At 38.0% G+C, this 24,865-nt stretch overlaps 1 protein-coding gene across 1 annotated transcript in view; it reads left to right on the plus strand.

Annotated features, from left to right (window-relative positions):
- Positions 1–24,865, plus strand: part of FHIT (fragile histidine triad diadenosine triphosphatase) — a 543,577-nt gene that overhangs the window by 126,387 nt on the left and 392,325 nt on the right. The window contains exon 3 of the mRNA XM_051788828.1: positions 16,108–16,229. Coding sequence (XP_051644788.1) covers positions 16,108–16,229 — 122 coding nt within the window. The remainder of the gene's footprint in view (positions 1–16,107; positions 16,230–24,865) is intronic.

Raw genomic sequence — 24,865 nt, forward strand, 5'->3', positions numbered from 1 at the left:
GAGAATATATTAAAATTAGAATCAGTTATCAAGATTGATTAAATAACCTGGATTATCTCGGGTAACATTGTTAACACAATTGCTTCACAGAGCACGGGAGTAAGAATTAGCTGTTAAAACTGAGTGTCAGAGGAGACCTTCCCTTGGAAGTGATCACCTACTGAATTGTGAAGTTTTAAATTTTTGAATATTTAACTGATACAGGAGATAGAATGATATATATCAGGAAATTTGCTTGCATTGATACCTATACATGTATACAAACATCTTGTTTAATCAAATAGCAACATGTGAACTAGTTCACCTATGGCTACTGCAGAAAAAGGGTTTTCCCATATAATTGTAAGAGGCAACTTGGAAGAACTTGATTGCAACACTAGGAAAAGAGCTTTCTTCCATGCACTAGTAAGTGCTTTCAGTGAAGGGGATGTGGATGATAGTTTTGCTGGTGCTAATCATGCAAGGAAGCAGAGGAAAGAGGTTGGAAAATGATGGGAAAAACACAACCTTCCATATTGCCAATTATTAGGAAGCCAGTCTGTGGCAAGGTGCCACTTCACATTTAAAATAAGAGCCTGCTGCCCCATAAGGCTTCTGATGCTTTTGGTGGAAACCTAATGATTTTTTCCTTCAGTGCTCATTGATAATCTACTTTTTTTTTCTTCCATACTGAAGAACACGTTTCTGGGATTGGTTGTGGAATGTCTATCCTTCAAGATCTAGCTGGCCAAAGTCATGATTGAAATGATTTAATGTTTCTGTTGTCCCAAGGCTGGAGGTGACACTTGCACATCTCCTTTTCAGCCAATGTTTCTAGATTGCACAGGACTTCTAATAAAATTAACTACTACTTCTCTCTTCACCTTTGACTTACTGATCTTCTAATGCTGGGGGGAGAGGAAGGTGCACAGTTTAGCTGGTTATATTGCTGTCAGAAAGAGAAAATCATTACCTTTAATTGCATACCACTTTGTCTTTGGAAGGGGCAAATTTACTGTCAGGAGAGAACATCTGTGTGTGAAATTTTAAAGTTTCTACAAGTCACAACCTTGAAATACTTGATGATTTCCATGGTTCTTTTGTAAGCAGTGTCTGTGTATTGTGTATTTGTTGCTGTTTACTGAAGTTTGGTTTCTTGGCAATTAAGTACTTCTTCAATAGGGAGAAAAAGTGAGGAAGCTTTCTGGGGAATTGTTCTTCCCTTTCCTTTTTTCCAAAAGCCCTTAAAATGAGGAATGTGTGTCCATTTTATTAAGTCTGTGATTAAATTATAGGTTTAATTTTTTTCCTTTTCCTAGGAAATGTTAGATCATCTAAAAGACTGCTGTGTTCTGGATTAAATTTTAGCATTTCAAGAAGCCAGAGCTTGGGTTTCTCAACTACATTTCCCCTTTCTTCCCATGACCAGATATTATGTGACTGTACTCCAGTACATTCTAGTAGATTTTAAATAAACCTTTTCTAAATTAGTGAAAGAAAATTAGAAAATTTCCAGGGAAATCCCTTGTTAGATAGCACATCTGTCAATGCATTTCAAGCTGGAGTAATTTTCATCAGCCTCAATCAGCAGTTTTGTTCAGAACTCAAATATAATGTTTGCTGAAGACAAATACAATTATTTTAGGGCATATCTCACACTTTCATCAAGTACCAAATATTTTGCTGTTGGAACTGTAATGTTCCAGCTTATATCAACAATGAACTAGTTAAATAAAAAACTAAAAGAAGCCTCTGAAATGATGCATAACTGTGTGAAAAGCTCTGGAGACCTTCTGTAAGCAAAGTGAAACAGAAATGACTACCCTTGCAAGTGCTGATAATATGCAGAGATGTTTGTCTTCATCAGGAGCTGAAAATGTGGCACATCACTATGTAAATTTGAATTGAGTCCTAATTAAATGTTTAAAAGTTGTTGGCTTTCTGCTGCCCTTTTGAGAAGATGGGATGTTCTTGGTAGAACATCTTTTGGTTTCATTTTACTGTAAGAATTGTTGTATTACATAAGATTTGTTGACAGAGTCTAGTGAATTTGGTGTCAATTTGAACAAAGAATGTCTTCTGAAGACGGCTTTTTTTTTTTAGCTGGAATAAAACAGCTTTCACTTCTCTTGGTGATATTTAAGAACACTGATAATTTTACACAGATGAAATTGTACAAGTAGTCTCTGGGAAATCTGCTTTATTTTTTCAAATGATTTAGTATTAAATAATTCCTTTTAATTTGAATACATTAGGCTATTTTAACACTCAAGTTTTAGAAAACTCCTTGAACTGAAACTTGCAGGGTCTGGTTCGGATCTTCTCTTGCTGGGTGTGACTCTTCTGGCTTTTACTGAGCGAGTTCCGTGTCCTGTAAATGAAATCAGGCCTGCAAACTGTGCAGCTTCCTGGAGTGGCCTGCCTTGGTCAGAGGGCAGGGCTGTGTTTAGGGCTCTGTGTGTGAGGCTGTGCCCTCAGAGGGCTCTCACAGTGGTGTCCCGTTCCTTGAGGGTGTGTTTGTGCAGTCTGAAGGAGGAGGAGGAGGTGGCTGTCACCACAAAAGGACCATCACCTGATCCTAAAAGGTGCAGAAGGGCTTTTTTCAGAAGAGGAAGAAGGCACTGGAGAGCATGTGGGGGAGATGCTATTTTTCCTTGATTCCCAAGTGCACTTCTAGCTTTATTTCTACCTGATTTACTTTCACAGGAACTAGCAAAGGGAACATGTCAGCTGCTGTTATTGTTGAGAATTAAAATTTAATGCCTTGGATTAAAATTGAAAGGACAGTGCCCTGATGTATTTTCCCTTCCCAAGTTTCTTATGGTAATACATCGTAGGTGTTAACAGAAGTAGCACTTGGACCATTTCAAGCAATTGAAGAGGAAATTCAGTAGAAGCTCTGCTGAATTTACCAAGCCTAGGCAAGCCTGGTATTTTATATTTCTAATGGAATTTTTTTAAACCAAGATTTGTTCATTACCACTTGTGCATGGAAATCAGAGACTCACAATGAGATCATAATTCATTCTTTGTATATAAATATTACACATACAAACTTCATGGAGAAAACATTATTTAGAATGTAAAAATCAAGTGACCCAGAGAAGAGAGTGTTAAGGGTGTCCTTGCAACTGAAATTCAGCTTCTCTTATGCATATGCATTATGAGGAAGTCTTTAGCTATAAGGACATGTAATACTTTTCCAGAAGATTTCTTCCTTACTCAGTACACAAGATGGACAGTGTTCTGTTAATGAGTAGTTATTCAAGATGTTGTTTTATCCTCAGTGTTTGATATGTGGCCCTAAGCCTTATTTACAGCACGTCATTCACACCCCGCTCAGACGTCGGAATTATTAATTTCCTCATAGGCTTTGCTGTGCTGCTCATCACTGCTGTATCCAAGTGCTACACAGGTTTTAAATTAAATTTATCTCCACAAAGCCCCAGTGAGGATGTGGTATTATCTCTGTTTTACAGATGGGGAACTGACAGAGATTAAGGTCAGAAAAATTCACCAAATTTGGATGCACATTTTAAGACATAAGATTGGATTTTAGAGCCCTTCAGATCATGCAGCACATCCTGTGTTCGGAAAACATCACTTGCTGCTTTAGTGTCAGGTGTGTTCTCCTTGTGGGTAGATAACTTCCCCAGCATCTCCAGAGTGCAAACTGAACGGTTCCGTGCCACTGTTGATCGCTAAGGAAAAGTCTGGGTTTGATACCTCGTGTAGTGTCACACAGGAACTCAGAGCTGTCTCTGAAAGAGGCAGAACTTCAGAGAATCACCTGCAGAAATGAGGCAGTGGGGCTTGTTGAAAACTCTAAAGTGACTGTATTATTACAGACTGTTCCTTAATACTCGCACATAAATTGGGATTACACAAACCACCTGAGTTCTCATCCTTGTCAATTTGATTGTTTGATTTTTGCAATGGAGAAAGATTGATTGGGAATATTGAAATTTGTGATCCAGTTAATTTGGGGAATGAATATTAATTGAGAAACCATATTGCCTCAAAGGTAGTGCTTTTTTTCTGTGATAAACATTAAGAGGATCTTTCAAAATGTACTTTGATTTATTTTCATTGTATATTCAGATTTCTTTCCTCTGTAAAGACATACTAAATACCAGAAGATTCATGAGCAAGTCTGGCAAAATGCCATTCCTCTGTTGAGATAAACTTTAATTGGTGATTTTTATTTGTTATGTTCACATTTTGTATACAAAATGTACATTTACATGGACATGATTTTGCTTTTATTTTCTCCGTTGGCAGTTTATGTTATACTAATTTTTGTTTTAGGCTTGCTGGCTCGCAAAAGAGTAGCATGGAGAATTTAAGATAACATCACAGTTCTTCACAGTCCTTTAAAAGTAGCAGTATGGATTTGAACCAAGGCTAAGCATTGTGATTTCTGAGTATTTCTGTTAATTTTGGAGAACTTTAATTGGATTAAATTAACCAGCGAAAAGAAGATTTTACTGTATCATTTTTTCTGGCAATTTGTGGTCTCTGAAGTCTATCTCTACTTTGTTTTTTTATCTGCAAGATAGATATTTCTATATAGTTTTCCAAAGCTCTTTGAAATCTTCAGCTGACAATGATTAGAGAAGTGAAATGTTTCTTGCATTCCTCGTGGCTCTGCCTGTCAGAACAGGGGCTGGGTGTGCTGGAATTGTCTAGCTAGATAGTCAAGCTGTTTCTTTAAATACCTTTAGCTTGTTCTTAGACTGTGTTCCTCGTCTTGTGCCATATGTGTTCAGATCTTTAGTGGAACTGGGAGGCTACTTTATGTGTAGAAAGTTGGAAGGTTTTCTCCTGGCTATGAACTGCACTTGTGGAAGCCAATACAGCTCTTATAACAACACGAGAAAATGAATTTTTCAGGAGTTTCAGTCTCTTTTGTTTACAGCTGTAAACATTTCCAGACTGCTCAGAACCAGCTATTCCCGGAGCTTTATGGTCTTGCTGTGGCATTACTTACACAACAACTGCTTCCTGTTGAGGGAAAAAGGAAAGTTAGTGAGAACGTTGCTTTACTAAGTAGAAATACCTACTGGGTAGCTTGGGTAGGACATGTATCATGTAAATGACCCTTTAAATAATAAAGACTAGGCAAATTATATCCATTATTTAAGAGGTGCAATGAGAGTCCAAAGTTTTCATTGGAAATAACCCGATTATGCCCACCTTGTGTGAAATGTTTGCTATTGGTGCTGGAGCAGCCAGGGCTGTGGAACTGAGCTGGCAAACTGCTTTATGGGTTATGTGTCCTGTGGAGACCAGTGCAGGCTGAGGAATTCACCAATAAATCCCAGCTTCAGCCTCGACAAATGCCAGCCAAATTCTGGGAGCTCCAGAGGGATCTCCAGCTGAGTTCTCTGCCAGTTTGTCATACCTCAGCCTAAACATCCATCCTGCAGATTGGAGATTAAGATTTAATCATGTCTATAGATTTCTAATTACTCATGAGTATCTTATTAGAAAGCCTTGCTGGCAAGGAACTCCAAAGCACTTTCAGTAGATTATACCAAAATTTGGTCCTGAATTAGTTGCAGAACAGTCGTCTGGCACCCAATTCTTGTTCAAAATGTTAGCAGGTTTACTGAAAAATTATTCCAATCCACCATGTGACCATAAATGTTTTTTAGTCTTGAAAAGTTAAAAGCAGTAACACTAAAACATTTTTTTGTTGATGCCTGAAGTGATGTGGCATAGGAAAGAAAGCCAAAAAGACATCAAAACCATACAAAATTATTTACTTGGTTTATGGCTTGATTATGTGACTCATGCAGTTCTGTATGGTGAGTCTAGGTTAAAAAATAATCATAGAGACTGTTTTCTAAAAGGAAAAAAACCTCAGGAACCTTATGGTAGTTACAGATAGATGAAAATGCGTATTTTTCAGGGTATTTGGCAATCATGGAGTAAAAAGCAAGCAGGGAAATGATGTGCATATACAGTTAAATGTGTAATTAGTACAAGCTACAACATAGTTAAGACATAAGATAATTAAAATACTTGTATATATTGTGAGCACTTAAAAATTTTCCTGTTTAAAGAATTTTTCTAAGCATTCCTTAATCTTTTACTAAGGAAGGTGCAGGCCAGAATATTGGAAATGCAGGTTTAGGCCCTGTATCTCAATATCTTCCCCTTTGGTTTTACTTTCTCTGTATTTCTGCTGCCAGTATTATAGTGGAGGAAATGCCTTACTACATCAATTATTTTGAATTTTGACTTTGGGAATATTGTCAGGATTATCTTTGACTTCTCTTACATGTGTAAATCAATCAAAGGAGAAAATTCTGAAGTCCTGATTCAGAAAATAACCTGGTGAAACTAGAAAACTATCTGATAGATTTTAGTGGTTGATTTGCTAAGAGCATCTGTCTATAGTGGGAAAAGATTCCTAAAGAGCAATTTAAGGTGAAAATTTAAACCCAAACTTCTCAGGATTATTATCTTACCTGAGTAGATCTGGTGCCTGTGTGTATTAGATAACAGGAACAAGCAAGCCACTTGTTCTCAGCAGAAAATATCTTATGAAAAGGAGTGTCATATTCAGTAAATAGATATATTTTAATATAACCCTACTAGGGTTGATTTTCTGCTGCCAGATATGAAAGATGTCCTGAAAAAAATAATCACATAAGACTGCCTATATTTGCCTAAATTTAGTTGAGTCCTCATGTTCAGCATTATCTAACCAACCACAGAAAGCTGTAAGTAGGTTCCCCATCGTGCTTTAGTGCTGCTCTGACAGTGAGGAAGGGTTTGTTTCCTTTTCCAAAATTTGCTTATCCTTTCAGTTCCCTTGAACACTGTTATCATTCAACATTACCTTCTCGATGGAGGGCTTCCCAGTGCTCTGTACAAAACTGCAGAGAGCTCTGGTCCCTGCCACAGGTGTCTTTGAGAAATGCAGGGAAGTGGCCAGAAAGCAGGAATGTTATTTTCCGTTTTCTGAACATATGGTCAAGTACACAGGGAGCATTTTGGGAAAATCAGAGGGACAACATGTGCAGAGAGGGAAAGTTAAACCTAGAAAAGTGTTCTTTGCTTGCAGTTTGCAGTTCTACTGGTTTAAATGAACCAGAAATACAAGTCACACATGCTTGCGTTTTGCCAGCACCTGTTGTATAAACTTTGTCCAAAGCATCTGCCACATTTCAGCATTAGAACAACACTTTTAACTGTGCAGTGTGTAATTAGACATGTGCATGTGCCATGGTGGTTCTGTAATTAGACTGCACAGTTGTAACAGACCATTTTAGGGCAGTGGCCTTGACCTACTCTTTCTGTTGGGAGCATCTTTTCCCTCCCAGGTGTAGCCCAGGGTGCTGGGCAGCAGCCAGGGTGCACCCCTGGGCTCACCCCTGGCATCAGCCTCAGCTACCCACAGCACTGCTGGAATCACCTGCTGGGATACTCTCAGGGCCAGGGGGGAGAGCTCTCATTCTTGTGGGGGGAACAAAGGTGTGGACATAAATCCTTTGAAATGAGGCTTCATTAATTCTATGGAACAATTTGGTTTAAGTGTTTTTATTTTGAAGAGCAAGCATATATATAAAATGCTAAAATGAGAGCTAATGGGATGTCTTAAAGATTCCAGCATCTAGAAATAAATGTAAATGCACTGTACATAAATGTAAAGAACCCACTGTCTAGTATTATTAGTTATATATAAATGTAAATCTGACAATAAATTTTCATTACATTACTATTTTCATCTATATGCCTGAGGAATTGTTAAACTAAGTACAGTGTCTGCATTTTCCTCTAAATGCTTGTGTTACATTTATTAATTCAGGAAGCTAAAATGCTTGTGGAGATACTTGGGTATCACAGGAATTGCTCTAAATGGAACAAATTCAAATTCATAGTATTACGAAAAAAACATGGTCTAATAATAACACATTGCATTCAAAATTAAATTCTGGACAAAAGGATGAAAGAAGAAGATACAGAAAATATCTGTATGAATCTTTGGAAGTGTATACTGATTCAGAAGGGCTTTTTGAAGTGATGTAGTTGTTTCCTCAGTGACAGAAGGTGTAAAGTTCTGGGCTGTGTTTGAAAACTCGCCATCCAGCATCTCTGGCTCATTGCACTTCTCTTTGTGTGGACTTGTGCTGGCCCTGAGTCGTGTGCACCATCCTTTTGCCCTCTCTCTCCTTCTGACTGTACTTTGGTTTATACCATCATGGAATTTGGGGAAGAACCATTTCTCTCTTCTCCCCGGGGACTTTTTTTACTCCTCGAATCTTTTCCCTTGGCTCCCTGCAGCTTTTCCTCTGCAGCTCTATTTGCCCCATTTCTGCTCTCCAATACTATAGATGTCGAAATTGAATTCGCTCAGAGGAAATAGTGAACCACTTCAGGGGAAGGCTTAGTTTTGGTGCGTGTTTCTAAAGCCTATAAAGTGACTTTATGTAGCACTATAGAAGTAATAATAAAAAAAAAAGCTAAAACACGACAGCTTTTTCTTTGCTCCCCATTTTTAAAGCCAACTTTTTTTCCACTGAAGGGTACAGCAAAAGAACATTCCTAGTTGTTCCATCGTGTCAGCTCTCTTAGTTTGTAACCTCAAAAGAAATGAGCTTAAGCTCAAGTGTTTCAATGTGCAGTGTGTTGGTCTCTATAGCGACCTTCCTCCCCCATCTCTCCTTTTGCTGGGGTAGAGTTTTCCTTACACTTATATATCTCAAGAGATGTCACATTTTTTTATTGCTCCTGTAGCATGTAATGTAGCCCTAGGTAGCCACACTAGAAAAGAAGGATTTTCACAGTATAATTTCTGCCATTTACTGCATACTGTGGAGCATTTTCCTAATTTTTTTTCCTTTTCTGCCTTTCACCTTTCTGCTTTAAAAAATGACATGACGGATATTAATATTTTTCCTTAATAAAAATGTATTTCCCCTTGATCTTAGTTTTGGTAATACATTATTCAGTGTTCCTTCTTAATGAAAGCCATTGGTTGTTCCATTACTCACAGCAGTTATTACAGCACTAAAGGTCTCGTTCATCAGAATGACTTGCAGAGGCAAATCCAAACCCCTGAGTGCTCCATGCATCAGGGTAATAGCTGTGGTGCATGCAAGTTATTAAAAAAAATTAAAGTATAATGTGTGTTTCTTTGTTTTCTTTCATTTTTTTTTTCCTAACACTGGAGAAAGATCTGTGAACATCATTTATTTTATTGCTTGTGTGTGCTTGTGCATACTCTGCTCTCTCAGTAGAAGTCATTGAGGAGGTGGACCTATTGATTGTGTCCCATTTGGTAAAACATCCTGCTTAAAATCACGGATGTAGGACATGGATTCTGAGTTGTTCTTAGTTATCAGACTTTTCTTTGGATTCCTGTCGTTTTGTTGGATAACAATAGAAGGAGGTATTGTAATCTTAGATGATCTTTGCTGGTATGAGGAAAAACAGGCACAGGTGTCTAGCAGAGAAGATTGGGAGAAGCTCTTGATCAAATCTTGGGATTGGGATTCTGTATTAAAGATAACTTCTGTAATATTGTGGTGTGTTGAGTTCATGCATTCTGGCATAAGCTGGACATAAACCAACTGCAATATAATGCAAGACAGCAATTTTATTTCATGTTAGTCATCATAAAAGTTTTTTTAAGAAAGCCAAGTTATAGGTCTAGCTGGTGTGTCAAAACAGAAAAAAAAATTATGTGTAAATTTTGGAAATGTGTGGAGAAGTTGAGCTGTTACCTGAGCACAGAGGCACAGAGGCAAACAAGAGCTTCCACTGCCAGAATTATTTTTGCAGCATGGTTAAATGGTGTTTGAGTCGTCTTCTAAGGAACACAGTGTACATGTGGACACTTGAAGAATGCAGAGCATGTTTAGCACTTTCATGGCTCTTCTAAACTCTCATTCTTCTCTGAGTTTAATGTATTATACAGTTCTTTTGCCTGTACAAACCTTTTCATTTATTGTTTATAACTTTGCACTCTTTACCTGAATTGTAAGAAAGAAACAAGTTGGCCTAATTTGTATTCCAAAATGCTTGCTATAGAAATGGATTTGACAAGTACTTCTACGTCATTTAAAAATATTTATGCCCTCTCCATGTATTATGGATGGTATATAGCTTTTGATGTCTAGCTTGATTCTGCATTTGTTGATTAACTTGTCAATGTTGTGATTGCTTTACAGTGTTGCTGCAAAGTGGTTCACTTGCTTTTAGGTGTCTGCATCCTTCTTGGTGAACAAAGATCCCAGTGTCTGAAGTTTGAGTTGGTTTTGAGGGGGTTTTGGGTATCTTGGGAGCAGAGGGAAGGCTGGTTTTGGTTTTTTAAGTTAGTTTTATTTTTTGTTTGTTTGTTGGGGGGTTTGTTTGTTTGTTTGAAGACGGTAAATATCATGACAATGATGGACCAGACAACTTGGAAATAGGAAACTGAGGACAAACTTACATACATATGTCAGTGTGCACCCACACATTACCTTAGCAGGTGCAGTAGACAAGCTTGAGGAGAAGCAATTTTGAAAAAAAAAAAAGTGCAAAGTTTACTTTTAAAATAAATCACTGGTGTAACCCAACAGCTACAAACCTGCAGGGGAAGGGACAATTCCCATGGTGGTCACGGTCGTGCCCTATGAAAACATGCTGTAACAGCAACATCAAGGCTTCCAGGCAAAAGTGGGAGAGAGCAGAATGGAAAATCCTGCCTGAGAGGTGCTGTGAAATGCTGCTGCAGGTCAGGTGAGGGGGAATAGAGCTGCAAGGGGAGGCAGGTTGTGGGATTGCAAATGGATGGCCCTTGGCATCATCCATGCTCAGGTGCTTAGGTAGTATGTAACAGACCTCAGGCTATTTTCATTTTAAGTGTAGATAATTTAACTAGATTGACCATGCTAAGAAAATGGCCATATATTTAAACAGTAATAATTTTGATGTTTCCTTCCCTGCTAGATTAAGCAGGGGAAACCACGTGTAGTGGATTCGAGTCCATCATAATCTGCCTGTGATGGGAGAAATTGGTCCTTGTCAACACCCCAGGATTGGTTGCATGCATCATATTTAATGGGCTTTCTGTTCAGCAGCTTCTGTGGGTGGTGGAAATGGAAAATAATCCACACAAGCTTTTCCCTTCAGCCTTGTCTAGAGCATTAAATACCATCCCCATGCAGAGAATCTAGGCTATGGCTGTCAGAGATACTTGAGCACCTTTTCTAGCTTTGTGATTCTTCTTGGCTTTTTCTGAACAGGAATAGCAGTAGCATGTGATGTTTTGGCTCACTGAGAAGGAGAGGGGTTTTTTATTAGGGGCCATTTTCTGGAACTGGAAGAACACAAAATATGCAACTGAATGTTGTGTGAGGGTGGGGTTGAAGGATGCTGAGATAAAAAGCTGCTCTAGGGACAAAGGGTTATTAGAAAAAATAGGTGATTTTAGAATAAAATAATTTCCTTTTGTTAGTGTTTTTAGGAATTCTTTGATCAAAATGTCAAATCATGGCTGCTAGCAACAAGGACATTCATGTGCTTGAGTCAAATAAGTAACATTCTGACTTGAGTGGATTTCATCCTCACAAAGTGGCAGTGATGGGAGGGAAGAAATTACAAATTATAAGTCATGACGAGAGGGGAGGTAGCACATAGGGCAGGTCTTCATTGTTCATTACTTCTTGAACATGGTGCAGATTCAGATGTCTAAGTAGGAATATAACTTTCCCATAATCAAACCTTTGAGAGGAAACAATGCCAAAGATTCATATAAGGATATAGTTTTGTAGGATAAAGGGCAGCCTAGAAAATGGGATTGAAAAATCTCAAGTCAACCATAAGCATCCTTTACTGTAGAGGTACTTTGTTCTCTTAACTAGAATGTGTGACATAAGTTGTCTTATCTTGTTGAATTTAAGAAAAACACCCAAATTTTTAAGACCTTAAAAAAAATAATAGTAAGTTGTTTTTATTTTGCCACATAAACTTGCAGTGTTTTTATCTTGAAATTGAGTAGCAGAATTAGGAATGTCAAAATTAATGAGCAGATGACGCTGATGTGGTAAAACAACAAACTTTAAAATTTAAGAATACTCCTGGGATTGTTCTAAAATAGTCCTTTCTATTAGCACAGAGAGCTAATGGGGTTGTAATTGGTTTCCTTTAATACACACATGTTAAGTTAGCAGCCCATTTTGCATTGCCATCTTGTCTTCTCCCACTACAACCAGATGTGCAGCTTTCCTAGAACTGCACTCATGGGATTGCTCAGCAGAAGCCTCGAGCTTGGTTCCCAGCAGGTGCTGATCTCAACACCTTGTTGTTAAGGACAAGTAGTTGTGTGGTAAAATAAAGAGGCACCTTGGAGTAGCAGCACCATCTCAATTAAGCATCCAGTTGGGAGGTCTCTGGCAGCAGGAAGAGAACCTTAAAGAATTAGTGCCATCATTCCTTATAATCAGTACAGAGAAAGCAACTTCCAACAGTTTTCCAGGTCTCTGATTCTAGAGATGACATGTAACAAACAGGCACTGATCTTGATGTCTTAAGGACCTGAATTTAGGTGAACTTCTATTCAGAGTTCTCCCTGTGTGTTTGACACCAATGATTCTCCAGCTTAGGGTGTTTAAAAGCTGAAGCACAAACCAGAGCCCCTGACCTCCAACACCAAATAAACTTGGAGAATTGAGACCAAGTTTAGATTTCCTCTCAAAAATATGTTTAATATATGAGCAGTATTTATATAGGCTGGGCAAATGCAATGTGCCTTTTGAAATTTTTTACAAGACTATAATAATAATTGAAAATATTTCAGTGTATCTCAAGATTTTTCTTAATTTAAGCATTCTTATTTTGTAATGTAGAATTCCAGTGTCTATTTTTTTCTAGAATGAGTTATATAGATTTGAGGTCTGTTGTGGCTGTAAAATTAGTCTACTTGTTATGTTAGCCTTTAATACTGTATTCCCACCTACAACTGCAGTAACACAGCTTGAAGGGAATTTAATTAGGAAAATGAGGCAGATGAAATAGGCAATGTAATGTATATCTGCAATATGAAGAAGAGTAAATACACTTTTCATCTGAATAGTCAGAATAGAAGCTGTGTTAAACTGGGCTGAAATTTAATCAGAAATGGATTTCTTTTATTTTCTAACATTACTATGTAATTGTGCTCCTTATTACTGGGGATTAGAAAGACTACTATCATTAAAGAAGAAACATCTTTCACCAATTATATTTAGTTTCTGGTTTATCCAGCACTGACCTTCTCTTTATGCAAAAGTGGAGATCCCTGGAGGAACAGATGTAGTGCAGTGATTCCAATCCCCCGGGAAACCTTGAGCACACACTGTTTGCCTCTCATGACCTGAGTGCCCCCGTGCTGGGTGGATTCCTGCTTGTTTACAGGTCATCCAAGCAACGACCAGGTGGAATTCACAGGACTAAAACCTTTCCTGCTTCACTGCACTCTGGAATATTCCAGTGGATTTCCCAGTTGTACCCATCCCTTATTTCCCCGAGGTGTTTTGCAGCGTTTGTGTCGGTGCCCAGCGCAGACCATCGCGCTTCACAGAGAAACACAGAGCAGAAAACAACTCTGTGGGCAGAAAACAGCTGAAGTAATGTATAATAGATCAGAAATAATTGTTTAAGGAAAAAAATTCCCACAGTCCCTTCTCGGAATTGGAGAGAGTAGCACTGGGAAGTCTGCAGCATTGCACAGCACGGCCAATGCAAGTGACACATTTGCTTGAAACACATACTGTATTTCTTTAGTCTGAATTAAGAGAGAGAAATATGTTATTCAGGTACATTGTTGTGTAGTAAGCAAATAGAAATGGTTTTAACATGGGCATTAATTCTATGTATGAGATTTTAAAATGTTTATTAGTTCTAGATCAACCCACTTGGGCTGTAATGTGATTCTTCTAACTGTTGCTTAGAGAGGTATGAGATTAGTGCTTTTACTTTACTGCTTTTTATAACTTTTTTAAACAAGATTGGCTGTGAAATAAGTGAAGATGCATGTGGTAAGTGTATGATGAGTACATGCTTTAGGTAACCTGATGTCACCAACCTTATTGTGCTACTGTTTGTTGTTTTTTGCCTATGGCAGCAAAAAGCCAAAGAACTTCTCCTGGTGATTACCAAAATCTCAAGTTCTCTCCCTCCTTAAATCAAATTTCAAAGCATCAGATTTTAAATTCAACCTCTCTTAAAGCCTTGTTCTGTGTTTAAGTCTGTTCCATGCCTCTGGACAGTGTTTTTATTTATCATTGTTTTGGAAGACGGAATAAGAAATGATTGGTAATACTCTTATTTCTGTCCATAGCATTGCCAGATGCAGGGGCAGGTGTGGTGGTATATTTGATTTTCCAGCTACTGGAGACACCAGCTTAGTTTCATCACTGGATGGTAGTCCAGGCTATAGAATGTGTTTTGCTCCTTTATCAGAAACATTACCTTCATTGCAAAAAGAACCATGTCTTTTTTTTTTTTATCAGGTAAAAACATTCTTGAATGTTTTAATTGGAATGAAAATCCCCCGTGGGGGGTTGCTGATGGGCTGCTTAAGAGAAATGAGGAAGATTGATTGAAGGTCCTAATAGTTATTTTTCTCAAGCATCAGCACAAGATAGCAGGTGTTTCCTCTGCTAAGCAATTCTTTTAGTTGCTAAAGAGACTTGATTTTTGTATGTTGTCAGGTTTCAGGTTTAATATATGCTAAGGGACACATCTCAGACACTTAATCTTCTGTTGACTTTATGGGGAAAAAAATTGTAGAACTTTTTCAGATCTTTGAAACAGGTGTAGTTAAAATCTCCACTTTTCCGTGGTCTGCTCAAGCATTTCCTTTAATCTGTGATTTTCAAAAATAAAACAAGACATGGTGCCCGCTTAGAGAATGTTTATTACCTGGAAATGTAGTCATCTGATTTGTTACTGTGTCTTATACTAAGATTTATACATGTTTTTCTGGTGTAAAGCCTGACTAGATGCATCTGCTATCCTTAATTTAATTTAGTTAAATTCTTCTGTGGAATCAGTTAGCTACAAATTCAGAAGTTCCTTTCTAAGAACAGATATTTCTCAAAGACACTTTTGAAGTGTGTGCACTTAGAAGGGTTGTTATGTGTACTTCTTCATGGGAGCAGATAAAGGAGCGGGATGTTAAATTAGAATAAATCTCAGCTTAAGAGCCAGGTTTGGGTTTTACTGAACACAGCAAGCTTCAAGAAAAGAGCTGCTACAAAAGACCCTCCGTGACTCTCACAGTGGATTTCCCCATCTGGAGCAACATATAAAACTGAATTTCCTGATTAGTCACTTGGTTCAAGCAGGGCAGTGTTAGTGTAATGCTTCCGATGTGTCTGAAGTATTGTCACAGGAAATTCATCATTACTTCATATTTTACCCTGCAGTACCCTGGATATTTCTGACTGCATTAAATACTTTAAATACTCTAGGGCTTAAAGACCTAAAATAGAAACTGTTAGGATTGTGCCTTAGCTATTTAAGAGGGATTTTCATTCTCATCAGGAGGAGAAAAAATTTTAGTGAATGAAAATGGAATTCTTTGAGCTTCTGTAAGAGAAAATGTGATCATCTTCACATTCCAGTTGCTCAAGCTAGAATGTGTGGATGGAAAATGAATAAATACACTTTCCTTAGGTTGCTGGTGTTTCTTCAGTTGAGGTATTTAGTGGAGAGATTGATTTAGAAAATGTGGTCTATTTGGTAAGTCCTGTGTGCATTGATTTGCATTGTGGCAAAAAGCTTGTGAAATCCTGTTTGTGCTTTTCCAAGAACATATGATCCAGCTGTACACAATGCAGGAGAAACGAAAACGGGAGGGAGTAATTACGATTTCTGTTTAGAATTTTGTAGTCCTACCAAGAAGGTGAGAAAAGGGTTTAAGAAATTATATGTAAAATTTTTGCTGTGGACGGGAGCCTTTTCCAACACCCCTTCAAAGAAGCGATACTTTTAGGAAAACCCGAACAACCATTCCAGGACATCCAGTGCCTTGATGAGCCCAGGAGGCACTTTCTGTTGGAAACTGCCTGGACAGTTTGTTTGTCCTATTGCTGTTGTTTGGAAAGGCAGAGTCAGTCCCTTAATTATCTCCACTCTTGTGCCTTTCAGACCCCGAAGGTTGGCGTCCATCATGCTGAGGTTCGGGCAGCACCTCATCAAACCCTCCGTGGTCTTCCTGAAGACTGAGCTGTCCTTTGCTCTGGTGAACCGCAGGCCGGTGGTGCCAGGCCGTATCCTTTGGGTGGCTGTGCTCTTGGCAAGAGCAGGAGGAGTGCAGAGCGCTCGGAAGGCCAGGTAGGATGCGACACGGGCTCGCTCTGAAAGCAGGCAGGGGAACGTGAGATCCTTCATCAGTGGTGCAGAACTGCCGAAAACAGTTGCTAAGCAACTGTGACCTTCGAGGTGAAATTTCTATTGACCTTTTCACCACGGAAGATGTATAAACAACCAGGTGCTACTGAAAGCGTTTTAAAGTGTATCTGAGGTGGTACTGTTTAAATTTCATATTATGTTAAATAACACATCCCGCTTCTCTTTTAATAATGTCACTTATTTTCAGATGTGGGAACTTTTTCATGGAGAATTCTCAGCTTCTCCTGGCTAAATGCACACCATTTGTCAAGTGGCAGTAGGATCCTTTATGAAGACTTTTTTTCTTTTTCTTTTTTTTTTTTTTTTTGAGGGGGGACAGATTGCTTTGATTAATTTAGGTAGGAATGAATTAAATAAACCATCTGTATAGTGCACACATTTTGTGATGAAAAAGTGAAGCCCCACGTTGTAAGTAAAATTCTCAGGTTAGAAACTTTATAGGAACTTGATACTAAATGAGCCTATTTAGGGTATTTTGTAGTGTGGTGTGTTATTTTCCAGTCAAAACTCTACTGCTCCAAAATTTGTGCTGCTTTCATTGGCTGGAGGTGCAATTTTTCAGAGATGATCAAGGTGGATCACTTTTCCTATAGAGGTTCATGGTAAAATTTTAGTAGGAACTCAGGCAATGACTGAATGTGTTTTGGGAAAAGAAGAAAGTTGTCTGGAGTTTATTGAAAGTTTTCTTTTTGTTCTGTGGCTTTATGTTGTTTCTTTCATAATTTGATGTATAATTTAGAGTTTAGTAAACTTGAATATATTTTTTAAAGTCACAAATGTATTTCTTCTGAGATGGAACCTTCCTCTCCTCCTATCAACTTCTATAGATTATAGTTGTTCAATATTGAACTTTTCTCTCCACCTGCTTTAAATGGTGTTTGTGTGTACCAGAAGTCAGATTATTTGGTTATAAATGCATGGCAAAGATGCACAGACTTGATAGAAACGTTAGAGGTGTTACTGTCTCACCAGTATATTTTAATGAATTAAATTAACAGTATTTCTGAACTTCAAGTTTCTGAAATTCCTGGCATAAATCATTGTGATTTACAGATTTGTCATAATAAATCTGTGTCATTTTCAAAGCTGTATAAAGACAATATCACATCAGTCACTGTGTGATGCAGAGCCCGGAAATGCCTGGGCAGTACGTTGGTTTATGCATTGTCTGGATCAGAGAGTAAATAAAATGTTTCCTTTTCTTCATGTGGAGGTTTTAAAAATAATATGAAAACTTGTTTTTGAATTAATCAGTTAAGTGAGCAATTGCATCTGTTGTTAAGAATAGAGTATTTCAGATGAAGGATACTTGTTTTAAAGTTTTGTGAGCACCTAGAAATGACACTTTAAGGAGCCTATAAAACTTAATTATTATAAGCTTCTCTCCTTCTTAAATAATTAAAGATTATAAACTCTAGTTGTATAGTTATTGCTGACTTTTGGCAGATACATTTATTTGCTCAGGGTTTAGCTTTGTTATCCCATAATGAGTATTGCGCGTATTTTATAGTGTCACATTGTTTTAATAGCTTATGTGTTGCAATATATAATGTAGTCTTTGTTTCTCCATTGAATAAATGTTCAGGTAATAAAAACCCAACCCTTTTCCTTTCTCATTACAATATGAAAAAATTAGAGATCTTGATACAAAGACTAGAATACAGTATGTAAAATAGAGCAATTTGCAGTTGTAAGCCTTTAAAATGTCTGTATAATGCAGCATTCATCTTGAGACCTGGCAATAACAAGTGTATTTTCTTTGTTTTATTGCAATAATTTTATCTACCTTGTCTTTGGCACACATATGACATTCTTTTTCTCTTTTTTTTTCAGTAGAAAATAAAATATTAATGTATGTGAATTAGAGAGACAAAGGAAATCAGTTGGAAAGCCAGCTCACTCCAGGTGGTGGCTTTAATTAACTAGTAAGGTTGAAATTCCATCTTGAAACAGAACATAGGATTGGAGCTGTGAATTGGCTGTGATATTTTAAAATAAAAATTCCGTCAGAATGGTCTTGTGGAGTTTGGTGTTTGTGATTTGAGCAGGCTGGTTCAGTTCACACATTGCAAGGTTTGGTGTTATTTCCAGCTGCCAATCCTGTGAATTTAGATTGACACTTCAGAGGCAAACTGTGCTAACAGAAACCAAAAGTAGGTAGAGTAAGAACACAATATTTATGGTAAGGGAAGAGTTCTCCTGTTCCTGGGCAGAGCTGCCTCATTTGGCCCTGCGTTAGACCTGATGGGTGCACACGAGTTCATGGACTCAGGACCCTGTTTGTGTTGGGATCCCTTTCAGTGATCATTGCAGATTCTTGAATAGAAAGGAATTGGGATCTTAAGTAAGGAACTGGGATATCTTAAGATATCCCTTGAGTAAGGGGATATCTCACATTACATTCAGTGTGTAGGCTACAATATGGGCATGTGCTTGACAGGAGGAAACTTATTCACCTCTTTTGTCTCAACCAAATGGAGAAGAGCTAGATGTGGTGAGTGTGCAGGATTAGTGTGTGTTCCCCTCAGGACATCCAGTCCTTTGCTGTCACCTAATAGGGAAATGGTTAAAGCTCAGAGGTGTGTGACCACAGTCTGACTGAAGACATCATCACTCGACTCCCATGACAAAATGAGGGGTCTGTGACTGCTCTGCTCTTCCCTGGAGTTCAACCCCTGCCCCTTCTACTTGTTTGATTTCAGAGCAGGGATTGGGGACAGTTTTGATCAATGAGACACTGTTTTTTGGGCTGTACTTTTGTGAGGGTTTTCTGTTTTGTACAGAAATTGTATGACTTTTTTTGCTAATGCCTGTGCATTTTGAAGGAGCCAGGAGTCTAACTGGGAACATGAGTGCTGTGTGCAGTGCACATCTTGGCAGCAAGTGGGAGTGGTGGGGAAGTGAGCTGGTTATTCTGTAAGCTCGCTGGGATGTTTACCCATATTCAGGTACCAGTACCCTTTTTTATGAAAAGTAGAGTCCTTGTTTCCTCTCAGTTCTGTAACTTGCTACTCTGCAGAGAGTGATTGTGAAAAAAGTCATTTGTGACTCCGTTGAACAACAATGTGGTTGTTTTGGAGAAGGCAGCTCTTCAATAGCTGGAGCAGGGTAGGGATGTGTATAGTCAGCAAATGCATTGTTCCTGTCACACAAAAGGCCCAAGACAAACTGAATCAGCTCATGTAACCAGCATGAGCTGAGCTTCTGCTTGGCTTCTTGAATGATTTCGTTCAGAGCTTCCACAGTTCCACAGAACAGAACTGTGGCTGTTTTAAACAAATTCCATCTCCTCTTTGACATGGACTTTTTTGCTTTAACATGGTAACAAACACTTTGTGAATGACCTACCATTTTATTGATGTTTTCCTCTCCCTGCACCAGAGCTTTACAAGGTTTTGCTCACATCTTCAATAAATATGAACTGTTTTTTATCACTGCCTTTCTCATGGCATTGTGCAGGGTACTTGCTTTCATCTTGTGTTAAACGTGAAAAATGAATTTGAACATTAGCAGAATCCATTTGGGGACCAGGACTTTTTATTATAAATAAAATTATTCATTTGTTATGTCCAATTTTTTTTTCAGCAGACAAGGTATTGATCTTTGGATTTGTGTTCAGGATGCCGTAAGAAGAACTAGCACAAAAGGAACACAGCAACATTTGTAAATTGATTGAATGCAATATGTAATGACAGAGACAAACATCAGATCTATGGCAATACTATATTATACAAAGCATTTTTCAGCAGTTTATTGAATTGGTTATTAAAAGGAACAGGCTTCCCAGCTGGGAACAACAAGCTGAGGGTTATTGGGACCAAGTAATTTTAGAGAAATTTGTGGTGGCCAGCTTGGCTCCCTTACTAAGGGCACATATATGTGTTCATAATAAATTATAATAAACACTTTATCACAGCTTTTCAAATGGGATTGATTATGAAAAGGTTCTTCTATTTAAAAAAAGAAAAAAGGAAACAAAAAAAGGCACTTTAACTGTTACATGCTGAATTCTACTGGACTACTTAGTATTGCTGTTTTCATAGAATTCCAGTTTTTCCCCACCAGAAAGTATTCTGGTTGTGGGAATGGACCATATATAAAAACCCAAAGCATGGGATGTTTTCTGACAACTTCATCCCTATATGGAGTTAATGGTCATTATTTGTCGCGAGACAGTTGTGGTGTTCTGTGAGTTATTGCAGCTTGTTCCTTTTATTAATGAGTAGAGAAAACATTAGTTGAACCAGATGCTCCTTCAAAGACTTCTCCCAGCCCGAGCTGCAGTGTGACTGTTCTGGCTCTGCTCCTGGGGTGGGGAGGGAGCCGGGGCCAGGCAATGTGAGAGCAGCATCTGCTCTGCTGCAGGATTGTCTGGCTCTGAGCTCCCCTGTCACCTGCTGTCAGAACTGCTGTACTACTCGAGACTGCCACAAATACTGTCATAATGCTTTCCTTGGAAGTTTTGCAGTTCAAAAGAAACAATCCTTTTGATTAATGTTGTTTCTTAATATATTTTAAAAGTAGTTTTTAATTTAGCTACAGTCCTGACAGAATTTCCATTGAAGATAGTGCACTGGCTCTGGAAAGAAAGGTAGTATTCTCTCACCAGGTTTTGTTGGAAACCATGATATTTATCATTTATATGAAATTTTAATTCTTCATAAAGTTACAGAGCTGCTGTTTGTTATGATTTAGTTACTTTGTACCTTGCATGTTTATCACATCTATATTTATGCCACATAATTATGAATTTTATCGGGTTTAGCCCAAACAAGTGTTAATGTTTGCCATAAAACTTAGATTTAGAAAACAAAATTCAGTTGTTATATTGCAGAATATATGAATTTTTATCTACATATTGCAATAATTTGTGCTGCACAATTGCAACTACCTGTTACACATATCTAACCCTGTGGGAAAGTATTCTTTAGTGCTCATTTACAGAAGTTTCCTATGTATTACTATTATTACTAGTTTGTTTAGCACAATGTTAAGAAGCAATCATACTCCTTTTAACTCTTTTAATGAAAAGCTAAAAGTAGGGCTGTTTGGTAAAGATTTTGTAACTTAAGTATGATGCTGGAGATGGCAAGGGAATCACATGGAGACAGAAAATGTTATTTGGTACAATATGGGCTGGACTACCTATATGAATTCCTCAAAATGTCTTGCAACTTTAGAAGAAGAAAATACTAGGAAGAGGATGCAATACCTTTGCTGGTGCAGAAAAAATGGGAAGAGCAGATATAAATGACAGATCTTATTTGAAAATGTGAGGGAAGTATAGAATATATCCCTTCATCAGGAATGCAGAGAAGATTCGGACTTACTTTATGTGTAATCAGTATTTGGTAAGTTCTTTTTGAGATACCAGACTGAAGCTGTTGAACATCAGTGAAAATTCCCAAGTTTTTTAACTCAAATCCCAAATAAAGCTGTTCCATGACTCCTCCTTATCTGAGCAGTCCTGATCCCTCCAATGGGACTTACTAATGCCTTATAATGTTCACTTGCACAAATGAGAGTAACAAAACCAGTTCCTATGCTTAATGATTTGTAGCTGAATTAAGCTGTGTTGTACAGAGGGTGAGGAGTGGGGCTGCACCCTTGGCAGCAGCAGGCCTGTAAATCAGCTTTGCCTGGTGGAAAAAGGGGTTCTCCTCAAAGAGCCCAAAGCAGGACTGCTCCGTGTATGCAAACCACTTGAACTTACTGGTGGTAGAGAGGCCACTTAATTATCTCAGGCCTGGAGTCATTTTGTTTGCAGTCTCCAAACAAAGGGATGGTGTTTGACTCGAATTGAGAAATGCTGCTTGTGAAGATAACAGATTCAGGGCTCTGTGCACAAAAGCTTGTCTGTCTGACTTATTTGTGGGCATGGACTTCAGCTGTCTCATTTGGGCTGATAAAAATGCTTGCTTTCCCTTCAAATCTTGTCTTGCTTGAAAGGTGCTCACTGTTGAAGGAGGATGTACTTCACCAGATATATTATTCTGCTTGAATTGTTATAGTTGCATTAATATACTGGTATTGATGAAAATCCCTTTATAAATGCTTTGTGCCAATATTGTAAACAGAAAGGAAAAAAATGAAAGTAATGAAATCAGAAATATTTCTTGCTGATTTGCAAATGGAGTAAGTTACCAATTAAATTATTCATTTACGTGTATTCAGCAGATTAGTGGTAAGAATTTCTCATTCTACATTGGAAGAGGTGTTGGAAAAGCTGTCTTAAGGCCACATCTGGGAGAGGCAGTAGATCCTAGGCTGGAGCCTGGTGCATCTTACAAATGTCATGGAGGGATGAACAGTCTTTTATTAGTCATGTGTTGAACCAACCTTCAAACATGAATGAGAAATCTGAAACATGGGCTTGTAAGCTCTGTGTCATAATAGGTTGCATCTGTGCAATTAAATTTCTTGACTACATTGTTAACACATACTAAAATTCAGCAAAAAAATTTCAATTCCATTTTTGTCTGATCCCTTTTATTCACCTTTCATCATCATCATTGATTGGAACTTATAAATGGCTTAAACCACATTATGCATGAACCTCTCTACTGCTCTGTGTGCTTCAGGGGCACTCACTGCACAGTTCTGAAGGTGTGTTACTAATGTGTGTCTTCTAAAAGTGGAACTGTTTGTCCTTATGAGATCCAGGGACAAGCAGAATTCCCATTTTGTCATGTTTACCCTCATTATTGATTTGCAAAGCACGTTAGCATTTTAACATTGACTTCCAGCTATAGTTTTATGGTATCTGACTTAATTTACTTTGAAGTTCCTGTCATTGGGGTGACAGAGGTACCTGGTAAAAAGAATTTATTTTAGCATAGCAAGAAACCTGGCCAAGTGTTTAGTGAGAAAAGCCTCATTCTAAGGAGCTGGAAAAAGTCAAGTCTAAAAGACAGAGGAGCAAAGCAACGTAGAAGGATGTAAAATTAAGAGATAGCAAACTTTTGTGTGAAAAGTGTCTGGGAAACTGAGGCAGGGGGTAGAAAAGGTAAAACCTCCAAGCCTCCTTTGAGGTTTAACACAATAATTGGCATTCTTGTTTAAAAACCTGTGAAGTCCTGTTCATCTTACTGCCCTCTACCTTAAAGGAGGTTGTAACCCGGTGGGGGTCAGTGTGTCCTCCCCAGGAACAAGCAATAGGACAAGAGGAAACAGCCTGAACTTGTGCTGGGTGGGTGTATTAAACTGCACATTTGGAAGAATGCCTTCATCAAAAGGGTGGTCAAGCACTGGCACAGCTGGCCAGGGCAGTGGTGGAGTCACCATCCCTGGAGGGCTTTAAATGATGTGTAGATGTGGCTCTCAGGGACATGGTTTAGTGGTGGGCTTGGCAGTGCTGGGTTAATGGTTGGACTGGATGATCTTAGAGGTCTTCTCCAACCTAAACAGTTCTATGATTCTATAAGTAATGAATCCTTTTAGCCCAGTGCTTATTTTCTAGTCTAGTAGAGAGCAAATTTGTAATTGGTGTGGTTATTGAACAAACCTGTAATTTTATCCTTTTTTTCACATCAGTAAAATCCAAACAAATAAATGGACGATAGATAACAAATGCTAAAGAGGTGTTTGCTGCTGTTGCACTTTTGACACTATGGAAAATTAAAGTACCTGCATCTGTAGCAGAAAACCACATGCTTTGCATTCAGGTACCAATTACCATGAACTTTAAAAAAGAGAGGAGTATAAAGAAATCTTTTTCCTCAGTACATAACTGGGTTTAAATTCAGCTGTTTCTACTTTTTTAAGTAGTTTCTGGCTAATGAAGGAGATGACAGTTACAAGTCATTCCTGTTATAGTTTGTGCACCTTTTTTCCTCAGTACAGCCATTAGAATGTGATATGCAGCACACACACAGTTAACCAAGTCTGGGCAAGGTATTGCATGACTTGCTCTTACAGCAGAATATAATTAAAAGAGATGATTGGAATACATGGATATTCATAATAGATGTCGCACAATTACCATAAGTAATGCAATACATGCAAAATCTCCATTTGTAATGAAAATAGATTTGCTGGAAAGTCAATTGGAAATTTCATTTATTGCTTATTGTTTCCAGCATATTGGAATATTTTGTGCTATTCAGTGTAATGCAACTATGTGTTTTCTTCAAGTACGTATTTTTGAGAGGCATCTAACATGAATTTCCTGTTGCAACTCATAAGAGGAGATCTAGTGATACAATGTAAATCTGTCATTTCTTCTCTTTGCTGTGGAGAGCCTAATATATAGTGTATATGTATACTAATGTATAGTATTTTTCTGTTGAAACATACATTAATATTCCCTGGTGTACCATAATTATAATCTAATGAAGATATTTCACAATTTCACAAGTAACCATCTTGTACTCCCTATATTTTAAGGACCTCAATCTTGATTTAACCCTGGTCAGCAACTAATCACCACACAGCCACTTGCTCACTGCCCCAGTGGGATGAGAGAGAGAATTGGAAGGAGAGAAGTAAGAAAACT

This window comes from Manacus candei, unplaced genomic scaffold (genome assembly GCF_025592945.1).
Source record: "Manacus candei isolate 608988 ecotype Guabito, Panama unplaced genomic scaffold, ASM2559294v1 h1tg000025l, whole genome shotgun sequence".
Lineage (NCBI taxonomy): Eukaryota > Metazoa > Chordata > Aves > Passeriformes > Pipridae > Manacus > Manacus candei.